General features: G+C 39.1%; 2 protein-coding genes across 2 annotated transcripts; both read right to left on the reverse strand.

Moving 5' to 3' along the window:
- Positions 1–995: 995 nt before the first annotated feature.
- LOC111341188 (uncharacterized) lies at positions 996–8,570 on the reverse strand. Its single transcript, XM_022948138.2, has 2 exons — positions 8,342–8,570; positions 996–2,926 (listed from the first exon to the last, which is right to left on the reverse strand). The coding sequence occupies exons 1-2, from the start codon at positions 8,421–8,423 to the stop codon at positions 1,527–1,529; spliced, it is 1,482 nt and encodes a 493-aa protein (XP_022803873.2). The 5' UTR covers positions 8,424–8,570; the 3' UTR covers positions 996–1,526.
- Positions 8,571–11,343: 2,773 nt separating this feature from the next.
- On the reverse strand, positions 11,344–17,124 carry LOC111341186 (uncharacterized). The gene is made up of 3 exons (XM_022948135.2): positions 16,971–17,124; positions 16,259–16,366; positions 11,344–13,923 (listed from the first exon to the last, which is right to left on the reverse strand). Exons 1-3 carry the CDS (start codon positions 17,056–17,058, stop codon positions 11,636–11,638), a joined length of 2,484 nt encoding a protein of 827 aa, XP_022803870.2. The 5' UTR covers positions 17,059–17,124; the 3' UTR covers positions 11,344–11,635.
- Between the last annotated feature and the right edge of the window lie 829 nt (positions 17,125–17,953).

Genomic DNA, 17,953 nt, shown 5'->3' on the forward strand with positions numbered 1-17,953 from the left:
ATTTTGGGCGATAGTTTATTGTGCTTTGATTTCCCCTCTAGACGTCATTTCTTCGTTTTCAGTTCGTTTCTTAGTTATTTACGTCGTCTTCTATTGCTTTAAAAGAATGTAATTGAATGGATAGTAGATATAGATCCTAACCTCAGGTGGATAACGATTTTATCTATATTAGACTGTTGATAAAATCTTTCATGAGTGAGCAAAATAACTCAAGAAGATAAATTCGTGCCCACATGTGGACATGAAATGTCTCTGTTTTATATGGGGCTCTTACGGTAAAATGAAATAGCCAAGGTCTGACAATTATCTTTACCTTTGTGTAACAGGAGCAATTTCGTTATCCCATTATCCGTTATCTCAGTCTGATATTATACAAGAAAAACAGAACGCTTCTGAATAGCAAACTTTTGATATTGTTTGTATCCTTGAAGGCAAATTACGTAAAAGAACACCTAATATGCTTGATGAATGGTTTAACAAGTCTTCTTCTAAATCTTGCAAGTGGTGAGATTTCATCTACCGAAATTTGTGTTAAACATACTTGGTGTAATAAATCACCGTCGTAGTCGCCCTTTGCTCACAAAAACATCCTGTGTGATTTATTTTTTTGTGTTTGAAATTAAATCCATTGCAAAAAGTATGCCATATCGTGTAGAGCTTCGGTCGGTCGTAGATTGCTTTTGTTGTTTTTTATCCATTTTCTATACAGATACTGAGAGAACCAACTTATACATAAGATAAGCAGAATGACTGTCATATCCATTGTACTGCATATCTCAGAATACGTGATATGTAATAAAGATCATTTTGCTGACGGAACATAAAGCACGACTCGAATTCGTGACGTCGTCTAGGGCACACGTATAGTATAATAAAGTTTTGTGGACAGCAACTTCGGACCAGCTATGATGTCGTGGCCGTCAATGATTGGTTTATAGCCCACACTGCCATGTTGTCAGAATGCTTTCTTGGCTTGTTCTCAACAAAACGGTGTCTTACTTATTCATCTTTATTGTTATTCCTTTGTAAACATTGTAAAATAAATCTGAATTAAATTGAGCTGAGCCAGTTTAGACAATGTGACCATATAGCACACTGCTCGAAACAAAGCTCAGCAGTAGTTACTATGTCTGACTGTATTTTGCCTATTAAATATGCGCATATCTGCAAATTTGTGACACGCTAAGCGTGCCATGTCGTGACATGCGATCCCGTGTGCTTTCCATAGTATATGGTTTGCCATGGAAGGTCACATATTTACATTTCACGCCATTTATGGATTTTTCTGTGAATACCACACCATCTATGCGTATATAAATCAATGTCAGCTTGGAAGAAATCTTCTTGGACTAATACAGAGTGACCGTTTTCTTTAAGACAGGAGTCATTACAAATGGTTTTAACTATGTGCAAAAGGAGCAAATTATTGACACTCGAAGGTCTTAGTACATGGCCGCTATATTCGACGCCTTACATATAGGAGCTGATGTTGTTGCCAGCAAACTATTTTGTATTTACATTTTGCACTATTTATCATCATCATCATCATCATCATCATCGTCATCGTCATCGTCATCGTCATCGTCATCGTCATCGTCATCGTCATCGTCATCGTCATCATCATCATCACCGTCGTCATCGTCATCGTCATCATCGTTATCATCGTCATCATTGTCATCATCTTCATCATCATCATCGTCGTCGTCATCATCATTGTCATCATTGTCATCATCATCATCATCATCATCGACGTCATCGTCATTGTCATTGTCATCGTCGTCATTGTCATCGTTATCATCATTTTCGTCATCGTCATCATCATTGTCGTCATCGTCGTCACCACCGTCGTCGTCGTCTTCGTTGTCATCGCTGTCATTATCATTGCCACCGTCGTCCTTGTCATCTTTATTGTCTTCGTCATTACCACCGTCGTCGTCGTCTTCGTTGTCATCGCTGTCATTATCATTGCCACCGTCGTCCTTGTCATCTTTATTATCTTCGTCATTACCATCTTCATCTTTGTCTTCTTTTTTGCCATTACTACCTTGATCTCGGTCTTCTTTATCGCCATCATTATCACCTTTGTTATCTTCACTCTCGTCGTCATCGTCGCCATTATCGTCATTGTCATCGTCCTCATTACTGTCGCCGTCGCCTTCATCACTATCGCCCTCGTTATTATCACCATCTTCGTCTCCGCCATCATCATCATCGTCGTCAGTATTACCACTGTCGCCATTGCTATCATTATCGTCGCCGCCGTCATCGTCACCATCATTTTCATCGCCATCTTCACTTCCATCGCCCCCATTGCTGTCGTTATCTTCGTCGCCGTCGTCATTGTCACCCTCCTTGTCATCACCATCTTCTTCTTCTTCTTCTTTTTCATCATCATCATCATCCCCGTCGTCGTCATCACCGTCACTTTCACCGTCATTACCATCACCATCATTATCGCCATTATCATCTCCACCGTCGTCTCCGCTGTCATCTCCACTGTCCTCACCGCTTTCATCTCCACTGTCATCTCCGCTGTCCTCACCGCTTTCCTCTCCACTGTCATCTCCACTGTCCTCGCCGCTTTCATCTCCACTGTCATCTCCACTGTCCTCGCCGCTTTCATCTCCACTGTCATCTCCACTGTCCTCGCCGCTTTCATCTCCACTGTCATCTCCACTGTCATCTCCACTGCCATCTCTGCTGCCGTCTCCGCTGTCATCTCCACTGTCATCTCCGCTGTCGTCTCCACTGAACTCACTGTTTTCATCTCCACTGTCATCTCCACTTTCATCTCCACTGTGCTCGCCGATCTCTTCTTTACCTCCTCGACTGCTTTCTCTAATGTCACCAATGATCTCATCGGTTTCGTTGTCATTATTTTGGTTTACAGCATCTTCTTCATCACATTCATCGACATCGCTTTCCTCTATTGGAAAAAAAAGAAGAATATTACAAATGGGCTTAGTAACAGCGCTGATCACCGTCATTTGATAAAAATTTACATGGCGGTGTGTTCAGCTTCAAGGTTTGGGCTAAAATGGCAAAAAATTGAAATGCGATCCGTCACGCAAGAGTTCACGGTCAATCTTTCAGCTTGGCCAGGAATGTACACGGTACACCATTCTTTAACAGCTGAACAAATATCCGTCAAATTGAAATGCGATCTGTCACGCAAGAGTTCACGGTCAATCTTTCAGCTTGGCCAGGAATGTACACGGTACACCATTCTTTAACAGCTGAACAAATATTTAACCAGTTATACAAATTTTATAGTGTATTATTAATGGTTACGTGTATTCTCGCCTTTAAAATCCCCCGATGAGTGAGCAACCACGAAAAAGGGTTGAAGGGGCTGAATGCGTAGTCTTTGTATTTTCCTAACTCGACAAATACATATGTACATACACACACATAAGTGCACGATAAGGACGTAACGAAGAGACCAGCTCTTGACCGTTCTGGACGACTTTAATGCACGACGTTTCGGCCGTTCTGCCTTCCTCAGGTTAAAATTAAAAACTAAAAAGCTATTTACAATGGTTGCGAGTTACCGGAACATCGACTTATATACAAAACAGAAATATTAAGATTCAGGTTACGTAATACAACAAAGGTCCAAACTACAAACTAAGGAGGTTTAAAAAACAATCAAAGGCAAATAAAGAATTATGGGTGACATTTGAATACAAATAAGGGGAATATAAATAGATGAATAAACGAATAATCAAGAAATAAAGTTGTTTCACTTATCCTTGGAGTGCTCGATGCAGAAATGTGCAGAGCAAAATACAAATGTGAAAGAAGGAAATTATTACTAGTTACTCGAGTTTCACGCTCTAGGCGATCATCAGACTGAGAGTTGTCTACGAGAAGTAAACGGTTATGAATGTTTAAAATTCAAGAACGGTTAGAAGTCGTCACGCACGCGCTTCTTCTGATTGGATGTTGTGAAAAACTTGTTTTCGTTGCGGCATTTTGTTACAAGCTCAGATTTCTTCTCTAAGAGAGAGGCATTTTGAGCTCTTTTCATGATGCGCCAGTTGATCTTTTTTATTTTTATTTTTATTTAATGATTCACCCGAAGGTGGTGTAAATACAATAGGACTCTAAGTCCCCTCCAAGATATTTACACCCTTAATCTCAACCCCTAAATTAGATTTAAAAACCCAACCCAACGCATTAAGAAAACGAACAAACATATAGTACATATTTTACAACTGACTGCGGAATTAACAAGAACAAACTGTAAAGGCATTAACTTTACGACATTTAGGACAAATCAACTTAAAGGTACGAACATTATCTCCATCAAATATTTGATTTAACCTAAGAAAATAGAAAGATTTGAGCTTAGCTTTAAAACAAGACAACGAAGTTTCAGCTTTGATATGATCGGGAACAGCATTCCAAATATTAGAAAGTCTTACAAAAAATGAATCCCTAAAAAGTGAAGTTCGAAAGTAAGGTGTTGCTGGGTAGATTCCCGATGCACCACGATGTGATTTGCCATTACAAAATTTAACATAGTTTTCTATGTTAAGTCTAACGATCCCTAGTTTACATTTAAGAAAGAAAAGCAGGTCTAAATATTCAAGCCAATAATTAATGGGCAGTAAATTAAGATGAATTAGACGATGTTGATAACTCATGTTCTTGTTTTTGCAAATGAATTTAGTAGCTCGTCTTTGAGTCCTTTCAATTAATAGAAGGTTCTTAACTACAGAATGTGGGGCCCAAACCTGTGAAGCGAAACTAAAATGCGATCGTATCAAAGAAGAGTATAATAAAGTTAAAGTTTTTTCATTTTGAATTGTATGACAATGTCTCTTGATAAATCCCAAGAGTTTGTTAGCTTTAGAGACAGTCTGAATTATATGTTCGTTCCATGTAATCAAATTATTGCCCCTACAACATCCGACAAGTCTTGAACCAAAGGGAGCCTGCTTCAACACTTGACAGTATCTCACTATTAAGCTCGTTGCTGAAGTAGTGACTACTTGTAGTCGTTGCCTCGCACTAGTAACTAGTAATAATTTCCTTCTTTCACATTTATACATATATCTATATATATATATAGATATAGCTCTTTGGCATACAAAGCTTTGCTTTCATGTCCAAATTGAGCACTCTATCTAGGATGAGTCATTGCCGTTGCAATTGCGCATGCTCGCTGGTTTACTCTAGTTTGAGCACTCTGGCATGGCTTAGACGATACCACAAAGGTTGGGTCGTTTGGGGTGACCTTCTCGGTTCTCCCCCATCTTAGCATTAGCACTGCACTGATGAGGCCCAGAAGGCCGAAACAGTACTGTCTGCAGTTATATATATATATATATATATAACTGCAGTTATATATATATATATATATATATATATATATATATATAACTGCAGACAGTGCACACTGTTTCGACCTATGTGGGTCTCATCAGTGCAGTGCATACACTGGGCCAAGCTCTGGAATAAACCATTGCCTGGGCGCTACACTTGTGGGACCAAGTGCAGACACGTTGCCATGCGCGAGTGCTCAAATCACAACTAAGGTGACGAGCTTCGCCCGAAGGCTAAGTGCATGGCAACCCCAGTGTAGAGTGCTCAATCGCAAGGTAGCCACAATATATACATCGCTCTACTTCTATGTATTGAGCACTGTTTTACGAAAGTCAAAATTTTACACTTAATATATATATATATATATATATAGGGATGAACTTGTAGTTTACTCGTCTTTTTCCTCCCACAATATATATATATATATCTATATAACCAAAATAGCGGAATGAGATCATCATCTACTAAAAAGTGCTCGATAGCAGGGCTAGAGCTGTGGATAACTATACTTCAAGATCTAGGCTACATGAACTTTTACTGCAACTCTGAGTTTCAAGCCTCTTGCGAAGCAATCGTCAGGTAACTGCCAGAAATAACGGGTAACCGTTTTTTCTGGTAACCGTTATTTCTGAATTTCCTCTGCATTTAAATTTGGATGAGTTTGTTACTTTTAGTTTATTTCCAATTATTCTAAATTTTTCCTTCTGTTCAGTGAATTGAAATGCATAGATATAAATTGCTTTTGTTGCTGCTGTTGCGCCTCTGTTTATTGCGAAGGAGATGAGCCCACGCGAGATCTTAGAAGTTCTCGCGTGGACTTGCCCCAGAGAACACAACTTGAAGTGTAAAATATATGAGGCCCTCCTTCATGGGTACAGTGGTGAAATAATCTGTATTAAAATGCAGCGAGTTTTAGATAGTCAGTACACAATTACATTTCAGTTCTCGCAAGGCAAGTGTAAACCAAAAATAACTGTAATCAGTTATTTTTGGTTTACTGGGTTTCTAACCACCTTAAAGCCCCGTCTACACGAGCAACTTTTATATGGCAATTTTTATGTGGCAATTTTTATTTGCCTGTGTAGATGATGAAAAATGAACAATATTTATGTGACAACTACATTTGATGAAAAGCTGGCGTGTTAGTTTTTATATGGCAAATAAAAATTGCCACATAAAAAAATTGGCCGTGTAGATGAGACGCCACACAAAATGTGACAAACGCGCCTAAAGCTGCAACACGTCTGGCACGTCTTCTGACTTTCGCCATTTTGTTTTCTTCCTTTCCATGAGCATCTCTGCTGTGCAAAATTATTACTGACGCAAATTAACAACAAATATTTGTCGAGCCATCCACACGGGCAAATAAAAATTGCCACATACAGTTGCCACATAAAAATTGCTCGTGTAGACGGGGCTTAATGCACATGAAAATGAAAACTTAGCCTGGGTGACAGGGAGATTACCAACATTCGTCAGTATCAAAGCTAGAAAAAATAATATATGTGCAGCCTCTTCATTTCTCAAGTCGTCTTTAGGTACAAGTTTGTGATTATTTAATGAAGGTAAAAAGGCGTTCTCAACACTTTTAAGCATAGCCAATATTTTGTTAGGGTTCGTATTGGTCACTCGAAAATTCACTTGGCAGACGACACGAAGGAGCTACATAAGGAAACTACTGCGTAACGACTTCTCGAAAAAGTCTCTAGTGTTTTTTCCTCAAGTTACCAAACTTACTAACCGACTCTCTTAATTTCCCCTTGATTGTTTCTTCTCTATTTCCGTGGACGTATGATATAGTAGCTTTCGTAGGTTAAACAGTACTATTTACAAGCCTTCAGAGGAATGAGAAGGGGAATATTTCCAACAAGCATGCTCGAACAGACTTACAATGATGATTCAAAGGAGGGACTAACCCAGGTGTAGGGCTGAAATGTTCTCGAACCTATGTTCACATAGGCATGGTACACGACTCAAAAGTGTCAGAAATGTGAGAGGAACATGATCAATACAAATCCCCATCAAAATATTTTTCTTCAGCATAAAATGAAAGACAACATTGGCCACCAAATCTATGAAAAATGAGCTGGTTCGAAATAAGACTTGATAATCTACAGATAGCCAAAACTGAACTTTTTGTTTTGTTGGTGGAAAAAAGAGAGCGAGTAAGACGTTCAAACTGAAACTTTGAAAGTATCTCTTTAGCTGATATGGTTAATGCAGACTTGAAAGAAATTCAAAGTTCTGTTGAACAGCGATTAGTAGATGTTAACGAGAAATCATACTCAGCAAACTACAAATTTTCGGTGGTCTTTGAACATATCAGACACAGCTTTTTTTTTTATTCCGAACAAGTTTATTCCCCCGTTATACCACTGTTATATTTTGCAGCGTGGAAATCTACTTAAAAGTACACCGTTCTTTCGGTTAAATTGTAGGGAATAAATATCATTTAAATATAACTGAGCTTGACCCGAGTAGGAACCTTAGAGAATCCGGCGGTACATGCAATTTCAAAATTTTACCCTCGATTGAGTTTCTCATTCCCGCTATTCTTGTCATAGATTTTCCTTTTTATGTGTACTTCATAAGTGATTGAGAATTATCAAACGCCGTGTTAACACTCATTTTGCCAAAGCAAGTATTGCAGTGTCGGTAAAATCGAGTGATAACAACAATGCAAGCTGGCTCGTTTTTATTGGTTACGCAATATGCAACAGGATAATTAGGAACACAGAAATTGTTACCATAATCTAGAATATGAAACTCATGATTAACTGAATCCTGCGTAGTAACAGTGCATCTGCTTAAAAACAACTAAGGTCATCTAAGAAATTCGAACGTGAGAACATTCAAAATCCTACTGTAAACATACTTTCAGAAAATATTCACTTTCGATAATATATCTAGTTTGTAAGAACTGCAGCCATCACGGTGCACGCAATGAATTTGACAGCAAACGCTTTGAAAAATTATTTGATCAAGTAGATTGTAAAGAGTAAAATCTTACCATCTGACTGCAGCAAAGGTAAACCCCAAATAGGAGTTAGAAGGGTCGCAAGGCAAAGACAGATTATCAGTTTCGAAGTCATCTGTAAATGTTTGATGGCGTCGTTTAGCTTCTATTCGGAAAATGGAGCCCTTTGATAAAACTGGTAACATTTATGAGACACTGGAAGCAAGCATTAAAGTACCGTTTGAAATTTTTGTGGCTTTCGATATCAGTTTATTGGTAAAATAAGAATTGCATCGGAATCTTCGACTTGAATTGACTGATGTAAGCACTCTCTCGGGGATTGCTGAATATTATCAACAATCAAAATATTGGCTGTTGGGTTCTGGAAAAATAAACAATATCAAACAGAGGCACCTAAGTTCATTTTTTTTTTTTTTTTGCCTTGTCTTAAATGAAAAACTGTGCAAATCTAGGTTACTTTCCAATTCACACAATTAAATAAAACAATTTGACTTGAGTTGGCTACTGTTAACATGGAGAGCTGTATCTTCAAAATTGATTTTTATCATGTCTCCAGTTTCATTTATATAAGATCTTTGTAATTTTCTGTGCTGCTCAGGTGATAAATCAGTCAATATCAAAATACAAGAACTCATGATGCAAAATATTACGCCGTTACCCCAGGAGAAACTAACAATTTTGCTATAATTTGAGATTAATTGTGGTAACCATACGAAATTTAATTTGGTCCCACTTCAGTTTTCGAACTGTTTTCCTTTGCTCTGCACGCTATGAAAAGGAAAAAACACCTTTACTTTCCCTGTTTAAAATTGACGTATGAGCATTCCTGCTGAGGACCTTGCTTTCGAAGCAGTACTCAACAGCTTACAACTACTTTCGTAAAAAACGCAATGTGGACTATTTATTTTTAGGAGCTAGTTTACAGAGAGTTAAATGTTGAGAGTCAAGGAAACAATACCTTTGTTCTCTTTTGTCTATACCAGGATTGCTGTCTCTAATCTATTCATACCAACAATGCTCACTTTAAACACTTACTCACGTGCCCAAACACGTGCCTTGACCATCGACAGTTAGACAATCAGTAGAGTCAATCGCAAATTGTGGCTATCCTCATTCCCAACCACAATTGACAGTTGAAACTTGCGTTCAGGAAACTATTAGTGGTCAAATTTGGGGCAAGAGTAGCAAATATTGCGAAAAAATGGATGGAACGTTATTAGGCTTTCTTCGGCAATTTTTTTCCCGACAGAAGAATCATGAACTAATGAAATTAACTGACAATTGAAAAGCTAATCCTTTTACTTAAAGAAATATGATGCTAGATTTCTAGAAAATGGATCAAGAAGTGATCAAACTTTGCTAAATGCTGTGTAATTGATGTAGGTTATAGATCACATTTTCTGCATTTTCACCACAGAATTGCAAGCGTCTGTTTCACCAAAGAGTGTGTGATTTACACCCTTTCCAACATTTCAAGTGAATCTATCGCGCTATAAATTTTTGGGGAAAGTGGTGTATGGCTTTTAAGGCTTGACAAAACAATGAGTGGCGATTTGTCATGAACAAAAATGCACTAAAAGCCAAGTCGCATTCAACTTATGAAGAGGTGCGGAAAGAGCCTTTGTGATGAGCAAAGCTGCCATTTTAAGTGAATGAACAACCATCGAGAATAGCTGAGAAGAGGCCTCGCTCAATCATGGCAGGTGAAGAGAACTGAATAAAGAAAGAAAAGTGTAAAGTGAGAGCACATGTTAAATGATTAGTTTCTGGAGTCTGATCAAGAAAATTGTTTTCTAATTGGGTCGCCTCTGTACCGAGATCAAGGGTAAAGTGGAGCGTTAGAACGCTCAGAAACAAGATTTTCAACAAAAGGTTTATGGACGTTTTTCTTTAATTAAAATGAAAGGTGCGTTCAAACAAATATCTGAAAAAAAAGCCAGATACACCGTCAATCTGAAAATATTTAGTGCTATGCGCCGATCAGTTCGAAGCTTCAACATTTCCCACCCCCACCCCTGGTAACACACAGGCATATGACCTTCGTTTGTGCCGCGGGGCGGGGGATTTCAACTTTGCCTGGCTGGGTACATGGGTGGGGAACTTGAACTGGAAGAGTCGAGTCTTTCCAGCATAATTAAGTTATATCATTAAATATTGAGATGTTGTAAGGTTAACAGGTCACTTTTGCCAGCAACTAGCTCACTAGAAAAGGTCTACAAGGTCTAGGTTTCAAAGCTTGGTCAATGTGTAGAGAGTCCTGGTCGCTGATTCTGCTTTTTACAAAAAAAATTGGTTGAACGTAATTTTAGCCCCTAGGGGCGGGAATTTGAACAAACCAATCTTCGAAAATCCAAATGCCTAGGAGAAATGTTGAAACTTCGAACTGAGCGACGTCATTACGTTCCTAAAGAATCCCAGCAGTGTAGGTTCATCTACTGGGTAGCTTTCCAGACTTTTTAAAACACTTCCGAAATTAAGAAAAAATCCGTTTTCACGAGAACCGAAATCTCTATAAGTGTTAAAGACATCAAAAAGCTGTTTGGGGTTTTACTATGGCCATTGCAGTATATTTCAGAGTGACGCTCGGCAGAATACACTCTCTAGACAATATATAGACACTCCTTAAAAACCGGACAAATCAAGATTTAAGCAATCGTTGTTTTAAACAGCCCAATTCGTGAGGTAGGTAATCGTCGCACTTTTTTCAATGTCATGTAGAGCTCTTCAAGCTGATTCACACGAAGGAGCAGGGCTAAATAACTGTACATTTTGCGAATGAGAGACTTCTTGTTAAAGGGGCAACCAGCAATCAGATGTTCTTAGAAGTCCATCGTTCCTCGAGCCCGGTGATTTATACACTGGGGCCAAAAGTTTTCTTTTACGCCTTTTTCACGCGGAATTTGGTGTTAAAATTGGACCAAAAAAAGATACCCTGTCTGCTATAGGTCAAAAACCCGGCTTGCCTGGTTGGTAAGTTGCGTGACTGACAGATATTACCAGGAAAAAAAAATAGAGTAACGTTAAATAAGACCTCATTATGTCGCTCAAAACTATTTATTATAAACATAAAAATAATTTCCTATGTACATCTCTATACAAAAAAGCAAATCCCCAGGGTGATTTTTGTCGTTTTGCGAAAAGTTGTCCATAAGATTAATTTGCATACAAATCGCACAGGGTTACAAACGGTTTTCTTGTAGAGTTTTTGATACACCTTTGGCGAATTCTAGCGCAAGAATTTCTGTCTTAGCTACAAGCAGATCGCAATGTTCTCCTCGTCCCCTCGCTCTTAGACACGAGATAAATATTAGGCAATATTAGCCACTTTTATAATAAAATTACAAGGGACGCTATTAAAAGCAGGGCTTCATAGAAAAATAAACCACTATACCAAGAAACGCCGGAAGATCTTGACCCTTCTAATTTCGTAGAGTTCAACAACTTTAGGATCGTATCAGTGTCGTTGATATGAATGCCACTGTTGTTTCTTAAAATGTTTTTGACGAGTTCTTTGATACTTTTGATATTTTTGGCTCGGTAAAAGATGCCATTACCATAATTTTTGAAATCCACACCATTGGCACCACCCTTGTGTTTGACAACATTACCCTCTCCAGTCTCGTTAACATTGACTTCTCCATTGTCAACACCATCACCACTGTCATCACCATCCTCCTCTCCACTATCCTCACCATCATCCACTCCACTTTCTCCAGCGTCATCCCCACTGTCATCATCGTCGTCATCTCCACTGTCTTCACCATCGTCATCTCCATTATCCTCAACATCGTCATCTCCACTGTCCTCACCATCGTCATCTCCACTGTCTTCTCCATCGTCATCTCCTCTGTCCTCACCATCGTCATCGCCACTATCCTCAACATCGTCATCTCCACTGTCTTCACCATCGTCATCTCCACTGTCTTCTCCATCGTCATCTCCACTGTCTTCACTATCGTCATCGCCACTATCCTCAACATCGTCATCTCCACTGTCCTCACTATCGTCATCTCCACTGTCCTCACCATCGTCATCTCCACTGTCTTCACCATCATCATCTCCATTGTCTTCTCCAGCATCATCTCCGCTATCCGCACCATCGTCATCTTCGCTTTCTCCTCCATCATCGTCTCCACTATCCTCACCATCATCATCTCCACTATCCTCACCATCGTCATCTCCACTATCCTCACCATCGTCATCGCCGCTTTCTTCCCCATCATCATCTCCACGGTCTTCTCCATTATCACCTCCACTTTCATCAGCGTCGTCATCTCCACTGTCCTCACTATCGTCATCTCCGCTTTCTTCTCCATCATCATCTCCCCTATCCTCGCTATCGTCCTCTCCACTGTCTTCATCATCGTCATCTCCATTATCTTCACCATCGTCATCTCCACTGTCGTCAACGTCGTCATCTCCACTTTCACCAGCGTCATCATCTTCACTGTCTTCACCATCGTCATCGCCACTGTCCTCACGATCGTCATCTCCGCTTTCTTCTTCATCGTCATCTCCACTATTCTCACCTTCGTCATCACCACTCTCTCCTCCATCATCATCTCCACTGCCCTCATCGTCGTCATCGCCGTTATCCTCACCCTCGTCATCTCCACTATCTTCGTCACCGTCATCTTCACTTTCTTCATCATCGTCATCACGACTGTCTTCGCTATCGTCATCGCCACTTTCCACTTCTTCGTCGTCACCACTCTCTTCATCATCGTCATCACCACTTTCCTCTACCTCGTCGTCACCACTGTCATCGCCATCATCATCTCCACTCTCCTCTTCTTCGTCGTCACCACCCTCTTCATTATCGTCATCACCACTGTCCTCTTCTTCATCATCACCACCGTCTCCATCATCGTCATCACCACTTTCCTCTTCATCTTCGTCACCACTGTCACCGCCCTCGTCATCACCAGTCTCGTCTTCTTCATCGTCACCACTCTCTTCATCATCGTCATCACCAGTCTCCTCTTCTTCGTCATCACCAGACTCCGCTTCTTCATCGTCACCGCTCCCTTCATCATCGTCACCACCACTTTCCTTTTCTTCATCATCACCACTGTCTTCACCATCGTCATCACTTTCCTCTTCTTCGTCGTCACCACTCTCCTCCCCTTCGTCGTCGCCTCTTTCTTCACCATCTTCATCACCACTCTCTGCTTCTTCGCCGTCACCACTGTCTTCGCCTTCTTCCTCTCCACTATCCTTAATATCGTCATCTCCACTATCATCACTTCTTTCATCTTCATCATCTTCACCCTCCTCTCCACCTTCCTCACTATCATTAACCTCGCTGTCTTCTTCATCATCTACACTTTCGTCAGCATCATCATCTTCGCTTTCATCTTCATCGTTCTCACTATCCTCATCTCCATTGTCTTCGTCATCATCTTCTGCACTGTCTTCATCATCTTCACTTTCCTTACCACCATCATCATCTCCACCTTCGTCGCCATTCTTATCATTGCTTTCATTGTCATCGTCTTCACTTTCGTTGTCAGAGTCCTCTCCTTCGTCGTCGACGGTCTCTTCATTGTTACTGTTCTCACTATCCACTTCATTTTCATCTTCACTTTCTTCCCCTGTATCTTCGCTAGTTGGCTCTGAGAGAAATAATTTGATATGGTGTTTGAGTATTTCTTTAAAAACCTTGAAGGCCGACGTATCAGTCTTAATGCCATCAGGAATTTACAGTGATTTTTTAGCATGTAAGAATTTTTTTCCGTCTATAGCAGTTCTGATTACGAGAGATGTTAAGAAAAAAACAGACTTGATGACAAAAATTAAGATTCAAATGAAGTCTTCGAATCAGTCTTTGTAACCAGATTGTAGAAGTTGTTCATCCCAAAGATTGGTCTAGTTTTGGAATTGATTGACTGATTCTCACGTGGGGAAGCGACATTTTGTATTTACTTAATGTTAATTTTGTCCTGAGTTGTATGTTTATATTTTTTCAATCTTTACATAACGACAAAACTTGATAGGCGTATGGCAAGTCAATGATAGATGAATGGAATGTCACCAAAATCGGTTTTGAACTTAGGCATTAAAAAGTTAGAATTTAGAGTGTGTCTAAGGGAGTGTGCAGTTGTCGCAGTAATCTTATATAGAGAAAAAAATCGCAAGTCAAAATATTAGTGAGTTTTTTTAGATGCTTTATTCAAAAAGGAATCGAAAAGACGGTAAGATACATCAAAGTGTTAGTGTTTACAAATACCGAAACCATTTTAGCTTCTATAAGCTCTAGATTAACAGTATAGAAACAGTACGAAACTAGTTCCTGAAATGTCGAGGGCTTCCTTTCGGTTTCAAAAATAAACGTTTAAAAAAACCTTAAGAAATTTAAAACAGCATATTTTAAATTTCTTAAGGGTTTAAATACATATGTTAGTTGACCACTCCCCATGGGGGCTTTTCAGGGCCAATTCCCGCCCATCCCACCCCTGGGGAGGACATCCACAACACAGTAATCTCGTGCATGGGAAATTAACGTCTCCTACCCCTAACCCTGCAGGAGACGGGGTCTACGTTTTATTCGTCCTTATCCGAGAAGACTAGAATATCTATCCATTTCTTGATTATAGAAAGGTAGCAAATTCTCCTCACTTATTTTAAGACAATGAGTATCGGTCCGGCCGCTAAGAGGGAGGTAAGTGAAACGTAGAAACAGCGATACCTCGTTTTTTCGGCTAGCATATGTATGCAGATACGTGGTATGGTAAAATAGTGCAATTTCGAATGGGATGGCGGACAGATCCATCTTAGTCGGTCTTGAAGTTATAACAAATTTCTCAGCTTGATAGGTTACCAAATCTGTTGAGATATGGTGTTACGCTGCGCGCGCTTCGAGCTCCGCTATAAGCAAGTGATGAGGAATGTACCTAGGTGTACCTTTATTTGTGTCCCGTGGGAAAATAAAATAATAAGGCTGATACGTTTTTTTTAAGAATTATGAGTTCTTAAAGGGTGGTACACCTTTGTCGGGGAGCATATAACCGTAAATGATGAAAAAACTCCACACATCAGGGTTATATCAATTCTGATGGCCTCAAGCTGAAGGAAATCGAGATAAGCCTAAAATGTAAGTTTTGTGAGATTTGAGTCCGAAAGCAGATTTTCTGAGAATCAGTGTCTCTTTTTTTGTCAAATTTAAGTTTTTGCAGTGTTTTTATTCTTTGTTGAGATAATTTGTTTTACTTGTTTTTCCTTCACGGTATATTTTTTGTTGAGCCTACGTGTGCCTTTACAAACTTGAGAACGAATACATGTCATTTTCTGACTGCTTAAGCCATATAATGACCAGCGTCGCAAATAATTGCGCCTAAATCCTATGTCTGAGACTTGTGCTCAAGGTGAACGTTCATCAGCAAGTAAGAAGCGACCGAAGACATTGGATGCATTCTTGTTAAGTGTTTTGTACCGCCGTCCAGAGTTCAACTAACAAGCCTTTACTACGGGATATGGTAAACCTGATATTAGAAAGTTATCTGATTAAACGTTACCGCTTATACTACTTCAGCAGTGCTGCGGAAAAGGATTCATTTATTATATCAACGGATCCTTTTCATCTAAGCTCCCGTGAAAATTAGTCAAAACAGGTATTTTGATCAGACAAAGATGATGAACTATCTATGATGAGAACTCCACGCTTTTTCAATCTTTAAAGAAGTAAAGTGATCAATATTGACGGCTATAAGAAATATTTAAGTTTGCAAAATAAAATCAAAGCTATCTCTGAGACTCATATTAGTCATACGAATACATTAGCTCTATTTCGGTCACGAAAACAATCTCAATTAGGCATTATTCACGAAACATAAATTTCTTTTGGGATTTGTTTTTCTGTTGATAAGGCACATTCCCAACTCCCTAAATAGCTCTAGGATAAACATGATTTCGTAACAGATAACAATTTGACAGAAAAAAAGGGAACTTTACCTTCTTCATCACCTTGGGCTCTATTCAATTCTTCGTCGGGTACATTAATCGCGAGTTCTACGGTCTGCACCTCCACTACGTCAACATCGTGTCCATTCTCTATACCCTCTGGAAAAATATATGGACGAAATTTTAAAGATATAAACTGGTTAACTAAAACTTTAGCCAGAAGTGGTTTCCTTTGACGGTCTTCATGAACCTCTCGTGAGGTTAAATCTAAAGTTTAGATTTATTCCAGCGATAAATGGCCCTCGTCCAGACAAGTTTTTAAAATTGAAACAGACTCTGTTCAGAATCATGAATTGATTATCTTTGCGCTACGACACAACCGAGATGAAATTAAGAAAAATAAATTTCCGCCAATGCCTTTTTCTTTTGAGATAGCAATATCAAGGACGTATAAATTGGCGATCAAAGGAGGAGAAGGCAATTAAAGTAATAGTACGTGTTAAATTCAAAGCTGACTGAAAAAGCAATTATTCTTAAGGTTCATTTTTTGTAATTACTGTTGTAATCACAGAACCCCATACTGTTAGTTGACAGTTTAACAATGTAGATGGAGTCAAAGTAAAAAAACATGGATGATTATAATATGAGCATTCGGAATCTTAACCATCCATCTTATTACAACGATCAGTTTGTTGTTGGAGCAAGTGGAAAATTTTACAAGGTAGAAAATCAAATTAACCGAGACTATAATTGAAAACCTCACCTTCTGGAGCTGGTAAAGGAAGGCAAAGATGCGACTGGAGGGAAGTAAAAAAACAGATAAGAAATAAAACTTTAGATGTCATTTTCATCTTCGTCGGGTAGATCCTGCTTCTATATGGCCTTCGCTGACACTGGTGGTCTTTTCATTAGAGTACATTTATATATTTATAGTCCCACGTGTACGTGTCTGTATTGCTACCTCAACTTCAATATTCGGACTAAAATTAGAATTACTCGAATTCTCTTCTCTCTAAATATACAGCAAAAATCGGTGTTATGAATTTAAGTGGGATAAAATGAAACTTTTCTTATTTCACTGTCTATCAGTTAAAATCATCAATTTGTACTTTTCTTTTCTCAGGGCAGAAGTAATTTCCCATCAGTATTGGTAGGTTTATGGATGGGATCTTTGCTAATGAGATATCAAATGTCCTTTTTCACTTTGCGTCGATACATGATCAGTTTCCAAAAAAAAGTTGATCAATTAATTGTAGAATCCATGATGGGTTTCGCTTTTGAATGAAATATTTTTTGTTTAAAGTTGTCCGCACAAACTAAGGTACGTGACATAATTGAACAAAGAAATGACTCGTTGACACAGCACCTCTATAGGCGGACGTTCCAAAGGAAGAGGATATAGTTAATGAGCAAACATGCTTTGTTTCTAAGGATACCTAGAACTTGGAATAAATATTTTAAGCAATTCACTTGTTTTCAGTATCAATAGCTAATGGCACAGATCTTTTGGCTGGTTTTAGAAGATGAGAAGCTTTGGAGTTATTTTGGTGCACCGAGTAACATCAAACAAAACACAAAGAAATCGAAACTCCTAGCCATCGGCATTTCCCTTTCATGATCATCTTTGGATGGCACTAGACAACGCAAACTAGTTTGTGGACTTCCCGTGTCCAACAGTGCCTGTCAGCGAAATGACTGAATACTCGTTCTCTCTCATAAGCTACACTATTTCGAAAGAAGTTTCAC

This window comes from Stylophora pistillata, chromosome 8, assembly GCF_964205215.1.
Source record: "Stylophora pistillata chromosome 8, jaStyPist1.2, whole genome shotgun sequence".
Lineage (NCBI taxonomy): Eukaryota > Metazoa > Cnidaria > Anthozoa > Scleractinia > Pocilloporidae > Stylophora > Stylophora pistillata.

Excerpts from the sequence above, each read along its gene's own strand:
- LOC111341188 (XM_022948138.2), bottom strand. The coding sequence starts at position 8,423 with ATGACTTCGAAACTGATAATCTGTCTTTGCCTTGCGACCCTTCTAACT. Across the intron at positions 2,927-8,341 it reads ACCTTTGCTGCAGTCAGATG|AGGAAAGCGATGTCGATGAA; the intron begins GTAAGATTTTAC and ends TTTTTCCAATAG.
- LOC111341186 (XM_022948135.2), bottom strand. The coding sequence starts at position 17,058 with ATGAAAATGACATCTAAAGTTTTATTTCTTATCTGTTTTTTTACTTCC. Across the intron at positions 16,367-16,970 it reads TCCTTTACCAGCTCCAGAAG|AGGGTATAGAGAATGGACAC; the intron begins GTGAGGTTTTCA and ends ATATTTTTCCAG. Across the intron at positions 13,924-16,258 it reads AGCCCAAGGTGATGAAGAAG|AGCCAACTAGCGAAGATACA; the intron begins GTAAAGTTCCCT and ends TATTTCTCTCAG.